Source organism: Microtus oregoni, unplaced genomic scaffold (genome assembly GCF_018167655.1).
Source record: "Microtus oregoni isolate MIOR12 unplaced genomic scaffold, Mior012 000006F_ref0000085, whole genome shotgun sequence".
In the NCBI taxonomy this organism is placed as follows: domain Eukaryota; kingdom Metazoa; phylum Chordata; class Mammalia; order Rodentia; family Cricetidae; genus Microtus; species Microtus oregoni.
In genome coordinates, this window is record NW_024543065.1 from 6,746,664 (window position 1) to 6,763,307 (window position 16,644).

The 16,644-nt window shown below is 41.2% G+C and overlaps 1 protein-coding gene across 1 annotated transcript in view; it reads right to left on the reverse strand.

Annotated features, from left to right (window-relative positions):
• The window catches only part of Enpp3 (ectonucleotide pyrophosphatase/phosphodiesterase 3), a 74,307-nt gene that overhangs the window by 2,524 nt on the left and 55,139 nt on the right, over positions 1–16,644 (reverse strand). The window contains exons 18-23 of the mRNA XM_041653899.1: positions 13,266–13,444; positions 11,357–11,408; positions 9,764–9,918; positions 4,135–4,270; positions 3,284–3,361; positions 2,133–2,265 (exon numbers count right to left, since the gene is read on the reverse strand). Of these exons, the coding sequence (XP_041509833.1) occupies positions 2,133–2,265; positions 3,284–3,361; positions 4,135–4,270; positions 9,764–9,918; positions 11,357–11,408; positions 13,266–13,444 (733 nt within the window). The remainder of the gene's footprint in view (positions 1–2,132; positions 2,266–3,283; positions 3,362–4,134; positions 4,271–9,763; positions 9,919–11,356; positions 11,409–13,265; positions 13,445–16,644) is intronic.

Sequence of the window (16,644 nt, forward strand, 5' to 3'; positions counted from 1 at the left end):
GAAAATGCTGAGGTAGATAGATAGATGGTAGATAGATAGATAGATAGATAGATAGATAGATAGATAGATAGCGTTAAGAAAATGCTGAGGTAGATAGATAGATGATAAATAGATAGATAGATAGATAGATAGATAGATAGATAGATAGATAGCGTTAAGAAAATGCTGAGGTAGATAGATAGATGATAAATAGATAGATAGATGATAGATAGATAGATAGATAGATAGATAGATAGATAGATAGATAGATAGCGTTAAGAAAATGCTGAGGTAGATAGATAGATGATAGATAGATAGATAGATAGATAGATAGATAGATAGATAGATAGATGATAGATAGATAGTAGAAGATAGATAGATAGATAGATAGATAGATAGATGATAGATAGATAGATAGATAGATAGATAGATAGATAGATAGATAGATAGCGTTAAGAAAATGCTGAGGTAGATAGATAGATGATAGATAGATAGATAGATAGATAGATAGATAGATAGATAGATAGATAGCGTTAAGAAAATGCCGAGGTGAACGACCTGCCAAAAGGAATAAGTGGAGAGCATGGATTGTATGGAAAACATAGTTTTAGCATCTATGTCTCCCACTTTAGTGAGCCAGAAACTCCTAATCGAATTCTTAGAGTGGTCATTCTATCATTATAATAAAATATTAGAATACAAGGAATTCTGCCTTCTGTGTTTCCCAAGTCTGTTGGCCTCACACTTCATAGAGGTATCTTCTAAAGGAGCAGATGCCAAGAGCAAAAGACCCCCGGCCCTGCTGCTGTGCTCCTCCCCTGCACGTGTGGAGTCATCTGCTCCTCTGAGACTCATTTAATCAGCTTTAACATGGCGGGTTCACCTGCGGGGTAAATCCAGGTAACTGATGGCGTACAAATATGAATGCACGTTTTAAAGTTGGAGTGAAAAGTCAGGGTGCACCAGAGGAAAAGTGTGAACTCGTAGGGGCAGCAACATTCCTGCCTCAGAGTCAGGCTGTCTGGATTCCCACTCGGCTTTTCCAGATTGTTGGATAAGAATCTATTAGACAAATTACTTATTCTCTAAGCCTGGTTCCTCATTTCTGACTAGGGGCTAAGGGAACCTAACCTCAAGTTGTTTTGTAGATGAAGCAATACCTGTGCAAATGCTTTTAAATTACCTTATATGTAGTAAAGAACTCTCAAAATATTTTTTGGCCTATTTCTATGAGAATATTTGATGTTACCAAATGATGAGAAACAGAATCAGCTAAACCATGAAATGCAGGTCAGGTATGGTGGCAAATACCTACGGCCTCAGCACTTGGGAGACAGAAGTAGGAGGATCAAGAGCTCAAGAACATGTCAGTGATATGGTGAGTTCAAGGCCAGCCTGGGTAACCTCTGACCTGGCCTCCAAACCAGACAAATGAAAAACACTTAAATGAAAGATCAGCAAGCAGCGTAGGGGCTGGCGCCATGCTCAGTCTGGGCTTCACTTTGTCGGAAGGCATACGCAGAAGCCAAGCTTTGCGTATCTGGGCTGGGTGCTGCAGGGGTCCAGTTTTCTCCTTCTGACATTTTGGTAATAAAAGAAGGAATGGGTAAGGCTTCATCCTGCAATGGCCAAGAGCTAAGGCACACCAAGTACAGCAGTCGTTCCTAACAGTCTGCTATAGTCAGGGTTAGTATTGAGGTGTGTAGTTCGGTTCAGCTGGTTTTCTACTGAAATCTACTTACACCCTCTATTGAAAAATAGGATTGCCCACTGCATCTGTGAAATAGACTAAGGTAAACTTAGTCTTTACTTCATTTTTTTTCCCAATTATAGTTGGTTCGGATCTATCTTTATTGCTATTACATTGATTTTCTACATCCCTTTCAGAAAATCTCATCTTGTCTTGGCCCACAGTTTATAACTTTTTCAATAATTTTCTTATAAACCTTTGCCTGAAAACTCTTGTAGTATCTGCTAGTTTAAATTTTGGCTATATGATTTTTTTTGCTAAATATTCAGGGTTTTTAAATTGAAAATTGGCAGCTATTAAGTATATTACTACACAATATAGAGATTACACAATTACCTAATTAAAGCATTAGGAGTTTCCCTTTCAATACTCTATTGCTAAACCAAAAAGTCAAGTTACTTACTGTGTAATTTCGTCTGGAGAATCGAAATGGCCATCATAGTTATAGTCGAATATCGGCCCGCTGACCACATTCACCCCGTTTCTCTCCACAGCGTGTTTTATAAGGAGAACCTCATGGAAGTAGTCCCACATTTCTAAGACGTGAAAGAACGGGCATTTTAAAGCAACTGCTTCTTCCAAGCAGCTCGAAGTGTTTTTCTATGTTGGTGCATTTAAATAGAATCGCATTCCACCTCGGTAGCTGTCAGTGGTGACCGATGGGCTACACAGTAGTTCATGTGGCAAAAATAAGCATCCATGTGGATGATAACTCTTTATTGCTTTAGTTTCAGACTCAAAATTAGAGCGAAATGTGTCTCCAAATTCCTTCAACCATGAGACAATAGTCAGAACACACATGGTGTCTTGTTAATCATTCTGGGGTATATTTACCCTACTTATGTGAATGTTAGTCAAATTTAGCTTTATGAATAGCTCTTAACAGTTAAGAAATAAAAACAAAATTTTAAAAGCTATCAATTTCTAACAGCAAGTCAAAATTGTAATTAGTCGAAAAGAAACTGCATCAAGAGCTAGACTGTGGTGGCTCATGCCTTTAATCCCAGCACTCGGGAGACAGAGGCAGGCGGATCTCTGTGAGTTCAAAGCCAGCCTGGTCTACAAGAGCTAGTTCCAGGACAGGCACCAAAGCTTCAGAGAAACCCTGTCTCAAAAAAAAAAATGAAAAAAAAAACCCAACAAAGAAACTACATCAAAAGTTTTGCACCTGTATTTAAACTAACAGAATAAAAGGATCCAAAATCAATAACATATTAAAGCAACAAAACATAGGTTCAGTTTGGCAGTCTAAGGAGTCAATTTATCAGTTTAAGATTAATACATATATATCACCGGGTCTGTAATCCCAACTACCCTGTTGGATTAGGAAAAAAAGATAACAAGTTCAAAGCCTGCCTGGTCTACAGTGTGAGTTCAAGGTCAGTCTGGTCAATTTATCCAGACCCTGTTTCAAAGTAAAGATAATAACAGGTTGACCATAGAAGTTTGGGCACAAAGGCTAGGGCAGAGCCATGGGTCGGAACAGAGTTCAGGTCCAGCATAGTCCAACTAAGTCGAATGGCCAGTGTGGGACCGGGGAGGCTAGGCACTTACTTTTGAATTCTTCGTACATTGGAACCAGATTGCTCGTAATTAAAGCATCATACTGACTGTTGGAAGTTCTATTGATTGCTGTAAAACAAAAGTACATGTACTTTAATATAAGATTTCCATTGACTAGTTCTTTGCTTTCATAAGCCTCTTTTGTATCTATAACTCCAAATCCCTGAAGCATGAATCTATTAGTCAACTATTTTTGTTCATGACTTAAAAACCAGAGTCACATACCAGGAGTAAACCCATTCCCAGAAGCTGAAATTGTTGAAATTCTCATGAAAATATAAAAATGACATTCCCTGACAAACAGGAAAAAAAGGTTTGAGTTTAAAAAAAAAATGCCACTGGTTTTCATGTGACCTCAAAAGAGATCATTTCTTTAAAAAAAAAAATCAAAACACTTTGAAATTCATTTACTCCTTAATCTACAGTTCAAAGCTCTCAGATACAGAGCCAAGCTGACAGACCAGGCTCCAGATCCTGTTCTCTGCACCGAGACGCAGCTGCGTTCTCTGCAAGGACCTGAGCCCAGGCGGTATGCCAGAGATAATGTTGTCTTAGATGCTTGCGTCACTTTCCCAATATCCTTCAGTTGTAAAATTAAACTTAAACCTACTGAACTCTCTAAACATCTGGGCCTCATTACAGCTAACGTGTGGTTCCCACAGAAAAAAATTTATTAATCTTTAACGAAACCGTTATACCACCCCTGGCCAGCCCGTGACCATCGAAGCCTCTTAGGCAGCCCAAGCAGGTCATTTGGCTGGGGAGTATATGTTTAACGCGCACGCCACATCCAGCTGATTGAGGGCTTTCTAGCTGTTGCTCTAAAAAAGTGTTTCACTAACCAGGAGGATAGAGGAAGCCATGGGTGATATTCTTGTCCGCTAAATAGAAGGAACATTTTTGGCTTTCAGAAGGAGCAACCCTGACATCAGCCCGCAGACAGTCTGGGACAGTGGGAGGAAGAGGTGATGTGTCTCCCTGTTGAAAGAGAGAGAAGGGCAAAAAAAATTACACCCACAGTTGTGGCTCGCCCACTGCCTTATTTGGTTTTTGACTTCCCTAGACTGGTTTTCATTTACCCTCTTCCTATTTTCTTAGTGAATCAGATCTACGCTAGCAACAGGGATGGATGTGTTCGGTTATGTTTTCTGGTGTGGTTCCCTTCTGGTTAGGGGGCGTTGGGAGGACAAATCAAATATACCTTGGAAGAGAACATTTGCAGAATAAAACCTGAGTTTTAGAACTGAGAGTAAAGAAAGAATGGGAACTGTTGCCAAAAAACAAAATATTTTTCAGGATTGAACTTCTCTGTAAGGCTATGTTTGTGCATGGAATTAGAGGGAGGTGGAAAGCGCTGGGCAGGACGGGTGGTTTAGTGGTTAACAGCACTGGCTGCCCCTTGGTTGAGTTCCCAGCATCCACACAGCAGCTCACAACTGTCTGCAACTTCATTTCCAGGGAATCCGACACTCTCTTCTGGCTCTGTAGGCACCATCCAGACAGTTGGTATGTGTGTGTGTGTGTGTGTGTGTGTGTGTGTGTGTGTGTGTGTAGATAAGAATTAGCTACATTGTTTCTAAACTGGGCGAGAAATTCTAATAAGCATACAAATAGCTGTGGTTATCTAAACATATGAAATAGAAATATATTTTATACATTGTATATAATAGATGCATTTTAACACAAATATTAGATATACGAATATGACAAAGGGTCTCAGGCATACCAGACTGGCCTTGAACTTGCTATATAGCCAAGGACGACTTTTAATTCTTGATCCTTCAGACCTCCACTTTCCAAGGGATTGCAGGCATGTTCCACTAAGTCTTATTTATATGGTGCTGGAGAATAAACTCAGAGATAATGCCTTCTGGGCAAGCAATCTACCAACTGAACTACATCCCCAGTCTCCAAACATCCTTATTTTTGAAGTAGAATAAGTTTGTAAGATAAATTATAAAATAGATTTAAAAGATATAATTTCATTTTTAATCACACTTAAAGACTAATACTGAACCTCATCCACAGAATTATTCTGCAGATGTTGACAGGACTCCACATGCATGATGAAAATGCATTCTGTGGTCACCACATTTGAGAACACATACTCATAAATAGGTAAAAAAAAATACTACTTGCTTCCATTTTTCAGGGGCTTTGATATTTTTATTCTATACTTGATGGATATTTTCCTGAAGAAATAATCTTGAAATAATACATTTAAAATGAAAACTATGCTAAGCTTGTCCTGTTTCTTATTCACTGTGCTGGGCTTACAGCAAATGTTAGCTACGGTGTCTATCTAATCCGTGAGGCTGACAGTTGATGATAAGGGAACTAGGGAAGCCAGGTGGGGACTGGAAATGTGGGCACACTACAATGCTTCAGTAGGAGAGCACTTCTCAGGAGCTTAGTACAGTTTTCATCTTGATATTAAATATGTACTGTTGTCTTTGCTTTCTTCTAAAGCTTGTGAAGAAACATTAATAATGAAGACCCAGAAGAAATTACAAGAAGCACTCAGAAGTTAGTTTGAAAACAGTATGGAACTTCCTTTAAAAGAGAAACAACTGAAAACTAGATCTACCATGTATATGACTCTGTTCCTAGGTGTTTGTTAAAGGGCTCCGAGCCAACACACCACTGAGATAGTTAAAATCTTGTTTACTGCAGGGATGATTCAGTACAGCTTTGCAGAGGCACAGAGAAAGAAAACATACTACATATGCACGATGGAATTTATTCTGTCATATAGAAGAATAAAGTTACGTTGTTGCAAGAAAAGCAGATGCAACAAGAGATAAATATATTAAGCAAATTTAGGCAGTCTCTGAAAAACAATTATATGTTTTCTATTATGTGTGGTTGTGTTATTTATATAGATACATAAAATCATGTATGTACATATGACATGAAAGTAGAAGTCAGGCCATCTAGGGCAGCAGTTCTATGCCGGTGGGCTGGATTAGAAATGTCCTTTCTAAGCTGGGCAGTGGTGGCACATGTCTTTAAATCCAGCACTCAGGAGGCAGAGGCAGGTAGATCTCTGTGAGTTCAAGGCCAGCCTGGTCTACAGAGCTAGTTCCAGTATAGACTCCAAAGCTACAGAGAAACCCTGTCTAAAAAAACCAAAAAAGAAGTAGAAAAAGATAAAAGCCCAGAGGCAAAAGTAAATAAAATAATTCAAGAATAATAAAAAAAAACGGCTAGAAATAAGCCAAGCTAAGACCAGACATCTGTAAATAAGAAAAAGACTCCATGTGTGTGATTATTTGAAAACTGGGAGGTGGAGGGGGGCTCAAAGAGCCAAAGAGCAACACAAATAACCAACTACACTATAGTGTGTCCTGCAGTAAAGTCAACAACTGTGCATAACTTTATTATTTACCTGATGGTACAATTTAAAATGACTTGTAGTTAAAAAAAGATGTCTGTGATATGTATTGTCCCTAGCTATTTAAAAACTTACAAACATGATTAGTTCATAATTTTCAGAACCCAAGAGGGCTTTGCAGTAATTCCCACTTGGTTCAGCAGCAGGGACTTGCAGTAAGTGTGAAGCCCTGAGTTCTGATCCCCAGCCCTGCCCTGTAGCACACGTCTGCAATCCTGAGGCTCCTTCAGCACGATGCAGTGGAGGCAGGAGAGACTCTGGAAGCTTGAGGTCCAGCTATCCTTGCTTACTCAGCCATGGACAACAATGGCTTTGTCTCAAATAAAACTAAAGATGGGACCCAGTACTTAAGGTTGTCCTCTGACCTGGTAGCCACATGTGCGTCCACAAACATACACACACACACACACACACACACACACACACATACACACACACACAGAGTTTCCAATGATGTGGGAGATGTCACACACACACACACACACACACACACACACACACACAGAGTTTCCAATGATGTGGGAGATGTCACACACACACACACAGAGTTTCCAATGATGTGGGAGATGTGTACATACATTATGTAGTGTGTGTGTGTGTGTGTGTGTAGTGCATATATATATATGAATATATGTGTATATTATATTATAAAATGATAGATATTTTTCAATATTAACTTTTTAATCAAAAAAGTTTCAGTTTCATACCACATTAATGAAGTATCTTCATTAAATAACCACCATAATTCTTGCTTTATTTTCATTATTTTTTTTTATCTAGTTAGACAAGTAACTCAAATCTTCCTACTGAGTAGACCCAGAAGCAACACCAAAACAAACCCTGACCAGATTTAATGTTTCCAGAAGTTGTTGTGGGAGGACCATGATTTCAAGTCACAATTCCTCCCCCAGAACTCTTCTGTGATAACAACCAAAATGACAACACCCACCCAAACCACAGAAAAACACAGACGCTGTAAAACTTAAAGACAAACCAATTGCGCCCCTGCTCCAAAAGTGCTTATTTAAAGCTTGATTTCTCAGACGCAGGGCTGATCTATGACATTATACATGAAGCTCCAAACATCCTCCTATGTAATTTTCTTCAACCACAACACACAGAGAGAGTAATTTTTGAATTAGAAAGCAGAAAATTGCTAGAATTCCATCCTGTCACATGGAGGGCAACAATACACAAACACCTCTGTGGGATCAGAGAATGGACAGGGTCTTTTGGTAACACAGATGTTGGTTTTACAATACAACGAAGGCCTTTACTGATCACCTAGCCTGAACCCAGATACAATCTCTGCCTTTGGCATCCTCCACTGCCCTAGTAAACTCAAGAATGCCAGGCGGCAAAGGGAAAGCATCAAAAACAAGTATCCCCCTTAACTCCAAGCAATCCCTGTCCCCTGGACTTTTCATAATCACGGACTGGACAAGGAAACTGACCTTGAACTTGCTGTCCCTCTCAAAAGCAAACACAAACTGGAGATTATTTTAAGGGAAGCTGAAAAAACAGCATAAACACCTGAATAGTGTGCCCATTAAAAGAGTAACGGGGCTACCAGCCTACGTAGGAACTCAGGTAACTGTATAATATTTACCCATATTGGGAAACAAACATTGGCACCCTGTTAGCATTGGTCACAACTGAATCACTGTTGGCTGTGAAGCTGGCTTTCAGGACCCAGACAGCTTTAACGGAGAGTAGAAAAATATGCTTATTTTTCTGCAATTTTTTTTAAATTGGACTAAAAAGAGTAAGAGTAGATAAACTAAATGAATGTAGCCAGTTACTTCCTTTCTATAAATGAAGTGATCCCCTTAGCAAGAGCAAGAATAGCTAGAGTTTGTCTTGAGTTTTTGGCTGTTAAATACTATGATTTTTCTACACACATGCAGATACATGTGTCACACACACACACACACACACACACACACACGACTTCTTGGCTATTTCTTCACTCTTCTGCTTGGTGGTACAGCTTTGTCCTTACAGCACGGAGACTATTCACCAAATCCACACCGTTCAGTGAGCAGTTCCCTTCCTGTAGACTTGAAGGAAACCCTTCCCCCTACTCAAAAAGTCCAAGGATGGATTTCATCCACAGTTCCCTGATTGCTAATGAGACTGAATGACTTGAATCACTTTTACTGTGCATTTTCTAAGCTGCCTCCCATCCTCTTGTTTTTGTACAGGGGTTGGCTATCTGTCTTAGACCCTAATTGCTAGTCATGCTATTCGTCCCTCGTTTCTATAACCAACGCAAATTCACTGTCCCTTCTATGATTTTCATTTCTACATATAATAGCATGAATAATTAAATTCCCTTGTAATTTTGTTAGTATTATTCCCCAAAGCCCCAAGGTCATAAAAATATAAATGAAAAAAATACAGATTTGCCTATCGTATGTAGGCCTATAGGTCAGTCAGCAAGCTAACTCTGTATATAGGATGAGGCAGAGATCTAATATTTTCTTCAGATGGGTACCCAACCATCTCGACACCATTTAGAGAACTAGGAGCTTGCCAAAGAGTAAATAGGGAAGGAGATTTACCTAGGCAAGTTCTCAACTTCAGGCTAAAGAAACCTGTGACACAGAACACATGTACAATGTTCTAGAGTGCTAGGTCCTTCCAGGGAGGGCTAGATAGCACTTACCCTGTGCCTCTCACAGCTCATGGCACACAGGAAAATGCTTATTAGATAATCTGAGGGACAAGAAGTTTTATATAAGTCACCATCACCTCCACACCTATCACCTACTCCAGGGAGAGCAGGAAGATAGTCCTTTTGCCTCTGTTTGAGTCAATTTTTCCTCCCTCCTTACCACTCAGCAAACTGGCCTAAATTGTTATTTCTAATTTCTCCAGGTACAACACAACGTCTTCCTTCTCTGTACCCATATGCCACCTATGAGGGCCTTTATATCAGAACTGTAGCATTTCCTTGTAAGTGATAGGGGTCTGTGCTCACTTTGTGAACTCTTCAGTAAACCGGGACCCAACCCTTACAGAGTTTAGAGTTCAAATCTTTCCACTGCCCACTGGTCACCGGGCTCCAAGCTTACCGGGGTGGGAACCGTGTATGAGCTCCACATAGCCATCTTCATATGTTTGTCAAATCCACTGATGTATCCCCTGTGGTAAAGGAGACAGTGCTCTTTGTTCTGCTGTATCACCCTGGGCCTCCCAAATGGCAAATTTGCTTTCGTTGTTGCTGTGACTGAAACAAAAAGGACATAAAACATTTGTGACATCAGCAAAACGGTACACAGTGACTTCCACTCTCCGAATAGGGGTTATATGTCAGGGAGATGGATTAATAGTTTGCAGCAACCCTATGAGATGGGTTATCATCTTGTGGTGCCCATTGCAAAGGGGAAGTTCGAACAAGTAACTGGGCCAACCCAGGGTCTAAGCAGAGACCTGAAACCTGCCTTCTTTAGCTCCTTGTTGTTGAAGAGCTTACAAAATACAGCTTAAAAGCAGCTTAAAAGGAGGCTCAAAGCTAAACGTACATATTTTGGAAGGCAGATGATTCACCTCAATAACTGTTATAGCCACACTGACATCCTGTGCCTCAGGGGATGGTGTTTGGAGGTGAAACTTTTAGGTGATACAAGCTGTGACATGTAACCCTTGTAAGTGGGATTTGACTCTCAGAGCTGAGACCCTGGAGAGAGTGACTATCCATTTCTTCCATGGGAGGTTCTGATGAGGAAGCAGGAGCCTCCTGCTGGAATCTACTGGCACCTTGACTTTGAACTTCATTTGCAGAACTTCGTGAAGCAAATTGCTGTTGTCAAAGTCACCTTGTTTAGAATGTGTTAACATCCTGGAGAGCTGAAGAGAGTTTATTTGTTTCTGTGTTTGTGCTTGGAAGTTGTTATATTTCTCATCCAAAACATCTGAACAATATCTAGAAAATTACATTTCAACTGTACATGGGCAAGTTTTTTCTTATCATTCACCTTCAGACAATATACCAATAGCTATTCTCATAGCATTTATATTGCTATTGGTTATTTTAGGTAATTAAAAAATGGTATAAAGTTTCTGCATGGATATGCAGAAGTCACATGTACATACTACACCATTTTCTATAAGAGCTTCAGCATCCTCAGACTCAGGGCATCCGCAAGGGGTCCAAGAACAATCTCTATAGATATTAGAAATGACTGTATCCCTAGTTTACCAAAGATGCAGCTGAGGAACCCTGACTTTAATACTTAGAAAATAATACATGATGGTAACAGTGATGTAAGAGATGCTTCTGAATTCTTTCCACAGACTTTTAAAAAACTTTACAACTACATGAGGAAGGTACAACTACTGTAGATGAAGATACAACAAAATTAGATGTCCCTGAGGTGAGACAGTAGGAAAGCTACAGAGATCAAGTTCAAACTCAGCATTGTGATCTGTTCATATCTTTGAAAGGGAAAAGAAGACATGGATGAGGCACAACCATTTCAAGGATGTTCCTGGGAACACTGTAGCTTCAAGCTAGCTACCCTGTTATTACAATTCTATATGTGTTTGCCTGTTCCTCTTGTATAGCATCCTTAAAATCTACATTCAAAAGTTTTTATGAGTTTAGTTTGAAAACCCTTCAAAGGGCAATGTTGTGTATTGTTAGCTCACAGTTTTTGTTGACTTACTGTCTCCGTCGGTGAGATTTAGCATTTGATTAACTTGCTCGACTTGATCATTCTGCAAGGTGAGAGAGAGAAGGGAAGAAATAAGTCAGTGTTTTAAACAATGACCAAGAATATTTCTGCAGCAATGGCACAAAGTGCTTTACCACTGAACAAAGAAACAAGACTAATTTGTCATTAAATTCCAATTATGTCAACACTCAGAAACACAGAAGTATTTCTGTCACTGTGCGTGTGCGCGCGCACGTGTGTGTGTGTGTGTGTGTGTGTGTGTGTGTGTGTGTTTGCAAAGATATTGTTAATTGGGAAAAGCATTGTGATAACAACTGGGATTAAGTTGGAATGGCTGCATCCTGATGCTTCTCAAACTTTCCTGTGAATACAGATGCCTGAAGGACTTGCTAAAGTTCAGATTCTGGGACTGAGCGGTGTTGGCACACGCCTTTAATCCCAGCACTCGGAAGGCAGATGTAGACAAATCTCTGTGAGTTCGAGGCCAGCCTGATCTACAAGAGCGAGTTCCAGGACAGGCCCCAGAGCTACACAGAGAAACCCTGTTTTTTTTAAAAAAAAAAAAAAAAAATTCTGATTCAGCAAGCCTGGAGGATGGCCTGAGATTCTGCATGTCTTTCCAACCTAGAAGAGACATATAGGCCAGTTCTGGGGCCACATTTTAAACAGCAAGAGGCATTCTTTACAGAAAGGGCCTCTGGGGTTACAGTCAGATAGGCTTGCTAGATCTTGAATAATAGTATACCTCACTTCTCTTGGGTCCCCTTTATCTCTAAAATATGGAACACATTGCCCATGTTATGTTATTAATGATTTTTATGGCAGTTCCATTGAAGTTATCTGGAACAGGAAGTAGGAAATCACCATCTGAAGATATACACACAGAAAAGGACTCCGCACCCCTACTAGGACCTTTTCCAATGGAATTACCATTTTTTGAAAATTTTTATTGGAATTCGATCCTTTAAAGTCTTCACCCACAACAATGGAGAACAATTTTTACCTTTGTCATTTACATTTTAAGTTATTCTTCTGATTCCTTGTTTTAGCAGTGAAAATTTCCCTTATCAACAATGTCCTGGTGTCTGAAGCCTTACTTCTGGACCTAGCGCAGAGCTTGCTATATTAAAAAAGACCCTCGCAGTATGTACTGCCAGTTTTCCAGTGTTCTGCGTCCTGGTAGATTCTGCACCACTGTTCAAACAATGCCACCCAGCACACACACTGCTGAGTGTGTCTAACCCTTACTCCCTCTGTTCTATGTATCTGAAGAGAGCACCTGATTCTTAAACTGTAAAGAAATGGCTGGAGAGATGGCTCAGCAGTTAGGAGCACTGACTGCCTTTCCAGAGCAACCATCTCAGAGTGATTTGATGCCCTCTTCTGGCATAAAAGTATATATGCCGATAGTGCACTTGTATATGAAACCAATATTTTTTTATTTTTTTTATTATTTTTGGTTTTTCGAGACAGGGTTTCTCTGTGGTTTTGGAGCCTGTCCTGGAACTAGCTCTTGTAGACCAGGATGGTCTCAAACTCACAGAGATCCGCCTGCCTCTGACTCCCAAGTGCTGGGATTAAAGGCGTGCGCCACCACCGCCCAGCTTGAAACCAATATTTTTTTAAAAAGAAAATGGTTTGAATGGGAACTCAAAGAGAATGTCGAGATTACTATTTTGAATGTCTAAGGTGAGTTAACACACAGGAAAATTAACCCTTCTCACAATGCTGTAAGGTTCCCAGAGCACACTCACATACCAAACCATAGAGCCGTGCACTGTACGCTCTCACTTCTTGAGGGTCAGAGAAACAACAGACAGTTACTCAGCAAGCGTCCAAGCCAAAATGCAAACTCGATGGCCCCCTTACATCCTTGTAAAGACATGAAGCTGTTACTTACAGTCTGCAGCTCAGAGCATGAGCAGTTCAGTGTGTCTGTAGGCAGTGGAGTAGAAAAGCCACAAACAGAAGGTGTTGACAGTTCTCCTGCATGAGACGGCTCATAAAACGGTGCCTTCAGAAGATGGTTTAGGCTCCCATGTGTGCCGTTGTTTGGTGCTGGCTGGATGTGTAGGAGATCTGTTTTTTTTTTTTTTTAAAGTAACAGTAATAAGTTCAAATTAATTTGGACGGCGAAGGGAACAACTCTTTTGTGGGATATGGGGACCGGGGAAAGCCACCCAGAGTTTAACATCTGTTATAAAGTCTGCTGCAATGTAGTTACATTAGGACTTAGTTCACTGACCTCCATTCCCCGGAAGTCACCAGCCTCTTGTCTGTCTACATGGGGGCACTCTGTATGATGAACCACGGTAACCTCCATAAACTTATTTCTCTAGGGACAAACTGTGTTACTTAAACAATCATTTTGCCCCTTAAGCTCACTCTGAGTGGTAAGTATCAAGAGCTATAGTCTTTGTTGTTTGTTTGTTAGTGTTGTTGCTGTCGAGACAGAATCCTATTGTGTAGCCCTGGCTGACTTGGAACTGGCTGGCCTGAAACTCCAGAGATCCACCTCCCTAGGCCTGTGATTAGAGGTGTGTGCCAAAATAATGTTCTGGGGCTGGAGAGATGGCTCAGTGATGTCACAGACCCTAATTTCCAGCATCTCTATGGCAGCTCCCATTTCCCTGTGATTCCACTTCCAGGTGGTCTAACACCCTCTGCCCTCTGCAGGTATCTGTACATACATGGTGCACAAAAATTCACGAAGGCACACATACATACACATAAAGAAAATTAATAAACTTCTTTAAAAAACTATACTGTTAGTAAAAATACATTTCTGGAAAATTAATTTAAAATCTTCCAGTCTATTTGTGTAATTACAAAAATTCTTTAAGGATAAATATTTTTTAACCTAAATTAGAGGCCAGTGAGATGGCTCAGTAGATAAAGGCACTTGCTGACAACTCTTATGACTTGAGTTTCATCCCCAGGACCCACGTGATTCCCATAAATTGTCCCCATGCAAACACACACTTAGCATAATTTTTTAAAAAAAACAACAAGTTTTGTTCTTTATTTAGAGAACTTTTTCTATTTTTCCTATAAAAACAATCATATCAAATATTTTACAGGCATCGTCACTTTTAGAAGCTCCGGATGATAACGGGGTCATTTGAAATTCGGCCAACCTAACCCTTTTTGCTGGAGAGGGTCTTCTTCAGGTCTAGTAAACTAGCTTTGGTGAGACAGATAAAAGCAAGCCACTTTTCCCAAGCATTAATACTTTCAAAGCTGTTAAAATCTACTAAAAATCACTATTAATGTTGGTAATAAATTCTTCGGTTTTCTCTAAATGAGCAAAGACATTGGGGGAGGGGCAATACGGCTCCCCGGTGAGCAGCTATTGATTGTCTCTTGCTGTCCTTGCTGTGCTGAGGGAAAGGACACTGTCTGACAGCCAACATGAATGTTTTTCTAACACCAGCTTATCTCAAACACTCCACAGGTGCCTTCCTGCCCAAGACTGCATGATGGAGGAAGGTCATTGGTTAAAAAATAAAGAAACTGCTTGGCCCTCATAGGTTAAAACATAGGTGGGTGGAGTAAACAGAACAGAATGCTGGGAGTAAGAGGAAGTGAGGTAAGACACCTCAGACAGACACTATGCTTCCCCTCTCTGGGCCACACACGATGAAGGGTGGATGTAGGCTAGAATCTTCCCAGTAAGCACACCTTGAGGTGCTACACACATTATTAGAAATGGGCTAGTCCAGATGTGAGAGTTAGCCGAGAAGAGGCTAGATATAATGGGCCAAGCAGTGTTTAAAAGAATACAGTTTGTGTGTTGTTATTTTGAGTAAAGCTAGCCGGTGGCGGGAGCTGGGTGGCAGAATGCAACCCGCAGCTCCTACAACAACTGCGGCTGGCGTGCTCGGCTCCTGAAGGCAGAGCTAAGTTTCAAATACTTCCTAATGAACGCTGTATTGTTGGAACCCACTGCGAAATGTAGTTGATCCTGCAGTCATTCCCACCTGCGTCAGAGAGGAGCCACTTCCCCTGCATCTAACCGTGTCTGCAATTGGTAAAAGAAGTACAAGTCTCGAAAAACCGGTAATTGGTTCTGGGAGGTGTGATTGGTCCAGACAAATGACTGTGATTGGCCCAAACACGCTGCAGGTCACTCAGTGAGTGGGCTGGAAGGTGGTCTCCTGCACCGCCTCCTCCCATGATACTACAGTATCAGCACCCTCGCCCCCAGTAAGGCTTGTCTTGCATGAGTGGTCCTTCTGGTCTATTGTCAGTATTGCAGGCTGAGTTTGTAGCACAAAGAAAGCGGCCACAGAGCCCATGGGAAGACAGCAGAATACTAGAGGCAATAGAATAGCAGTGGCAGCCAGTGCCCAGCAGGCCGCAAACCAGGCTGTGAAAGCCTCAAGGCAGGGGATTGCTTGGCAGCTGAAGAAGGCGGTAACAGTGGTACCCCAACCTCCGGAGTGACTTGTCTAGGTGACCCAAACAGTCCTGGCGGGGAGGCAGCCACACTAAGTAGTCTGGCAGCAACCAAGCTGAGAAAGCAGCCTGGGCACAAATAAGGGTAGTGGAAAGAGAAAAAGATGCACGTGGTGAGAGAGTGGACAGTCAACACTGACGAAGGATAAACAGCAATTGGGAGCCAGAAAAGAGAACATGTGGATCTTGGCCACCAAGGGAGCTGCAGAGGGCTGTCAAGTCTCAACCTAGGGTCTCAAAATCCAGCCTGAGTGTTGTACACTCCTACTGCCAATGGCCGGATACACATGACCTGCATAAGGACTGAACACTAGAGGGCGCTACCTGCGGCTGCTTTGACTACAGCGTTTGATGCTGCTCAGCAAACTCTGGTAGAACTAGACAGAAATAGAAGCTGCTAGAAGCTAGCGCTTGCAGAGCTCCTCCCTGCCTACCCGCGACTCCTATCCGGGTAGAGCAAAGGACCCTCAGACAACTGACTCAGGGCGACAGCAGAAACAAAGTCAGCTAGGGGACTTTCACTAGAACAAAAACTACACGTTTCCTGGAATGAGTAAGATCACACCATGCACAGAGATTTCTGACCATCATCACTCCGGCCTGCCTCTCTCCCTTCCTAAAAGCTCTTTGTACCCTAAAGTCCCTGAGATTCATGCAGAGGTATGAGGGAAGTTTCCTTTGTCTTTTTCAGGGCCAGTTTGAATGAACACTCTCCCTTGACCTAACTTCTTCAACTTGCTTTTTCTGTAGCACATTTAGGGCTATGAATCTTTGATTCCCGAGACAGCCTACCACTGAAGACCTCCCCAAGCCCTATCAAA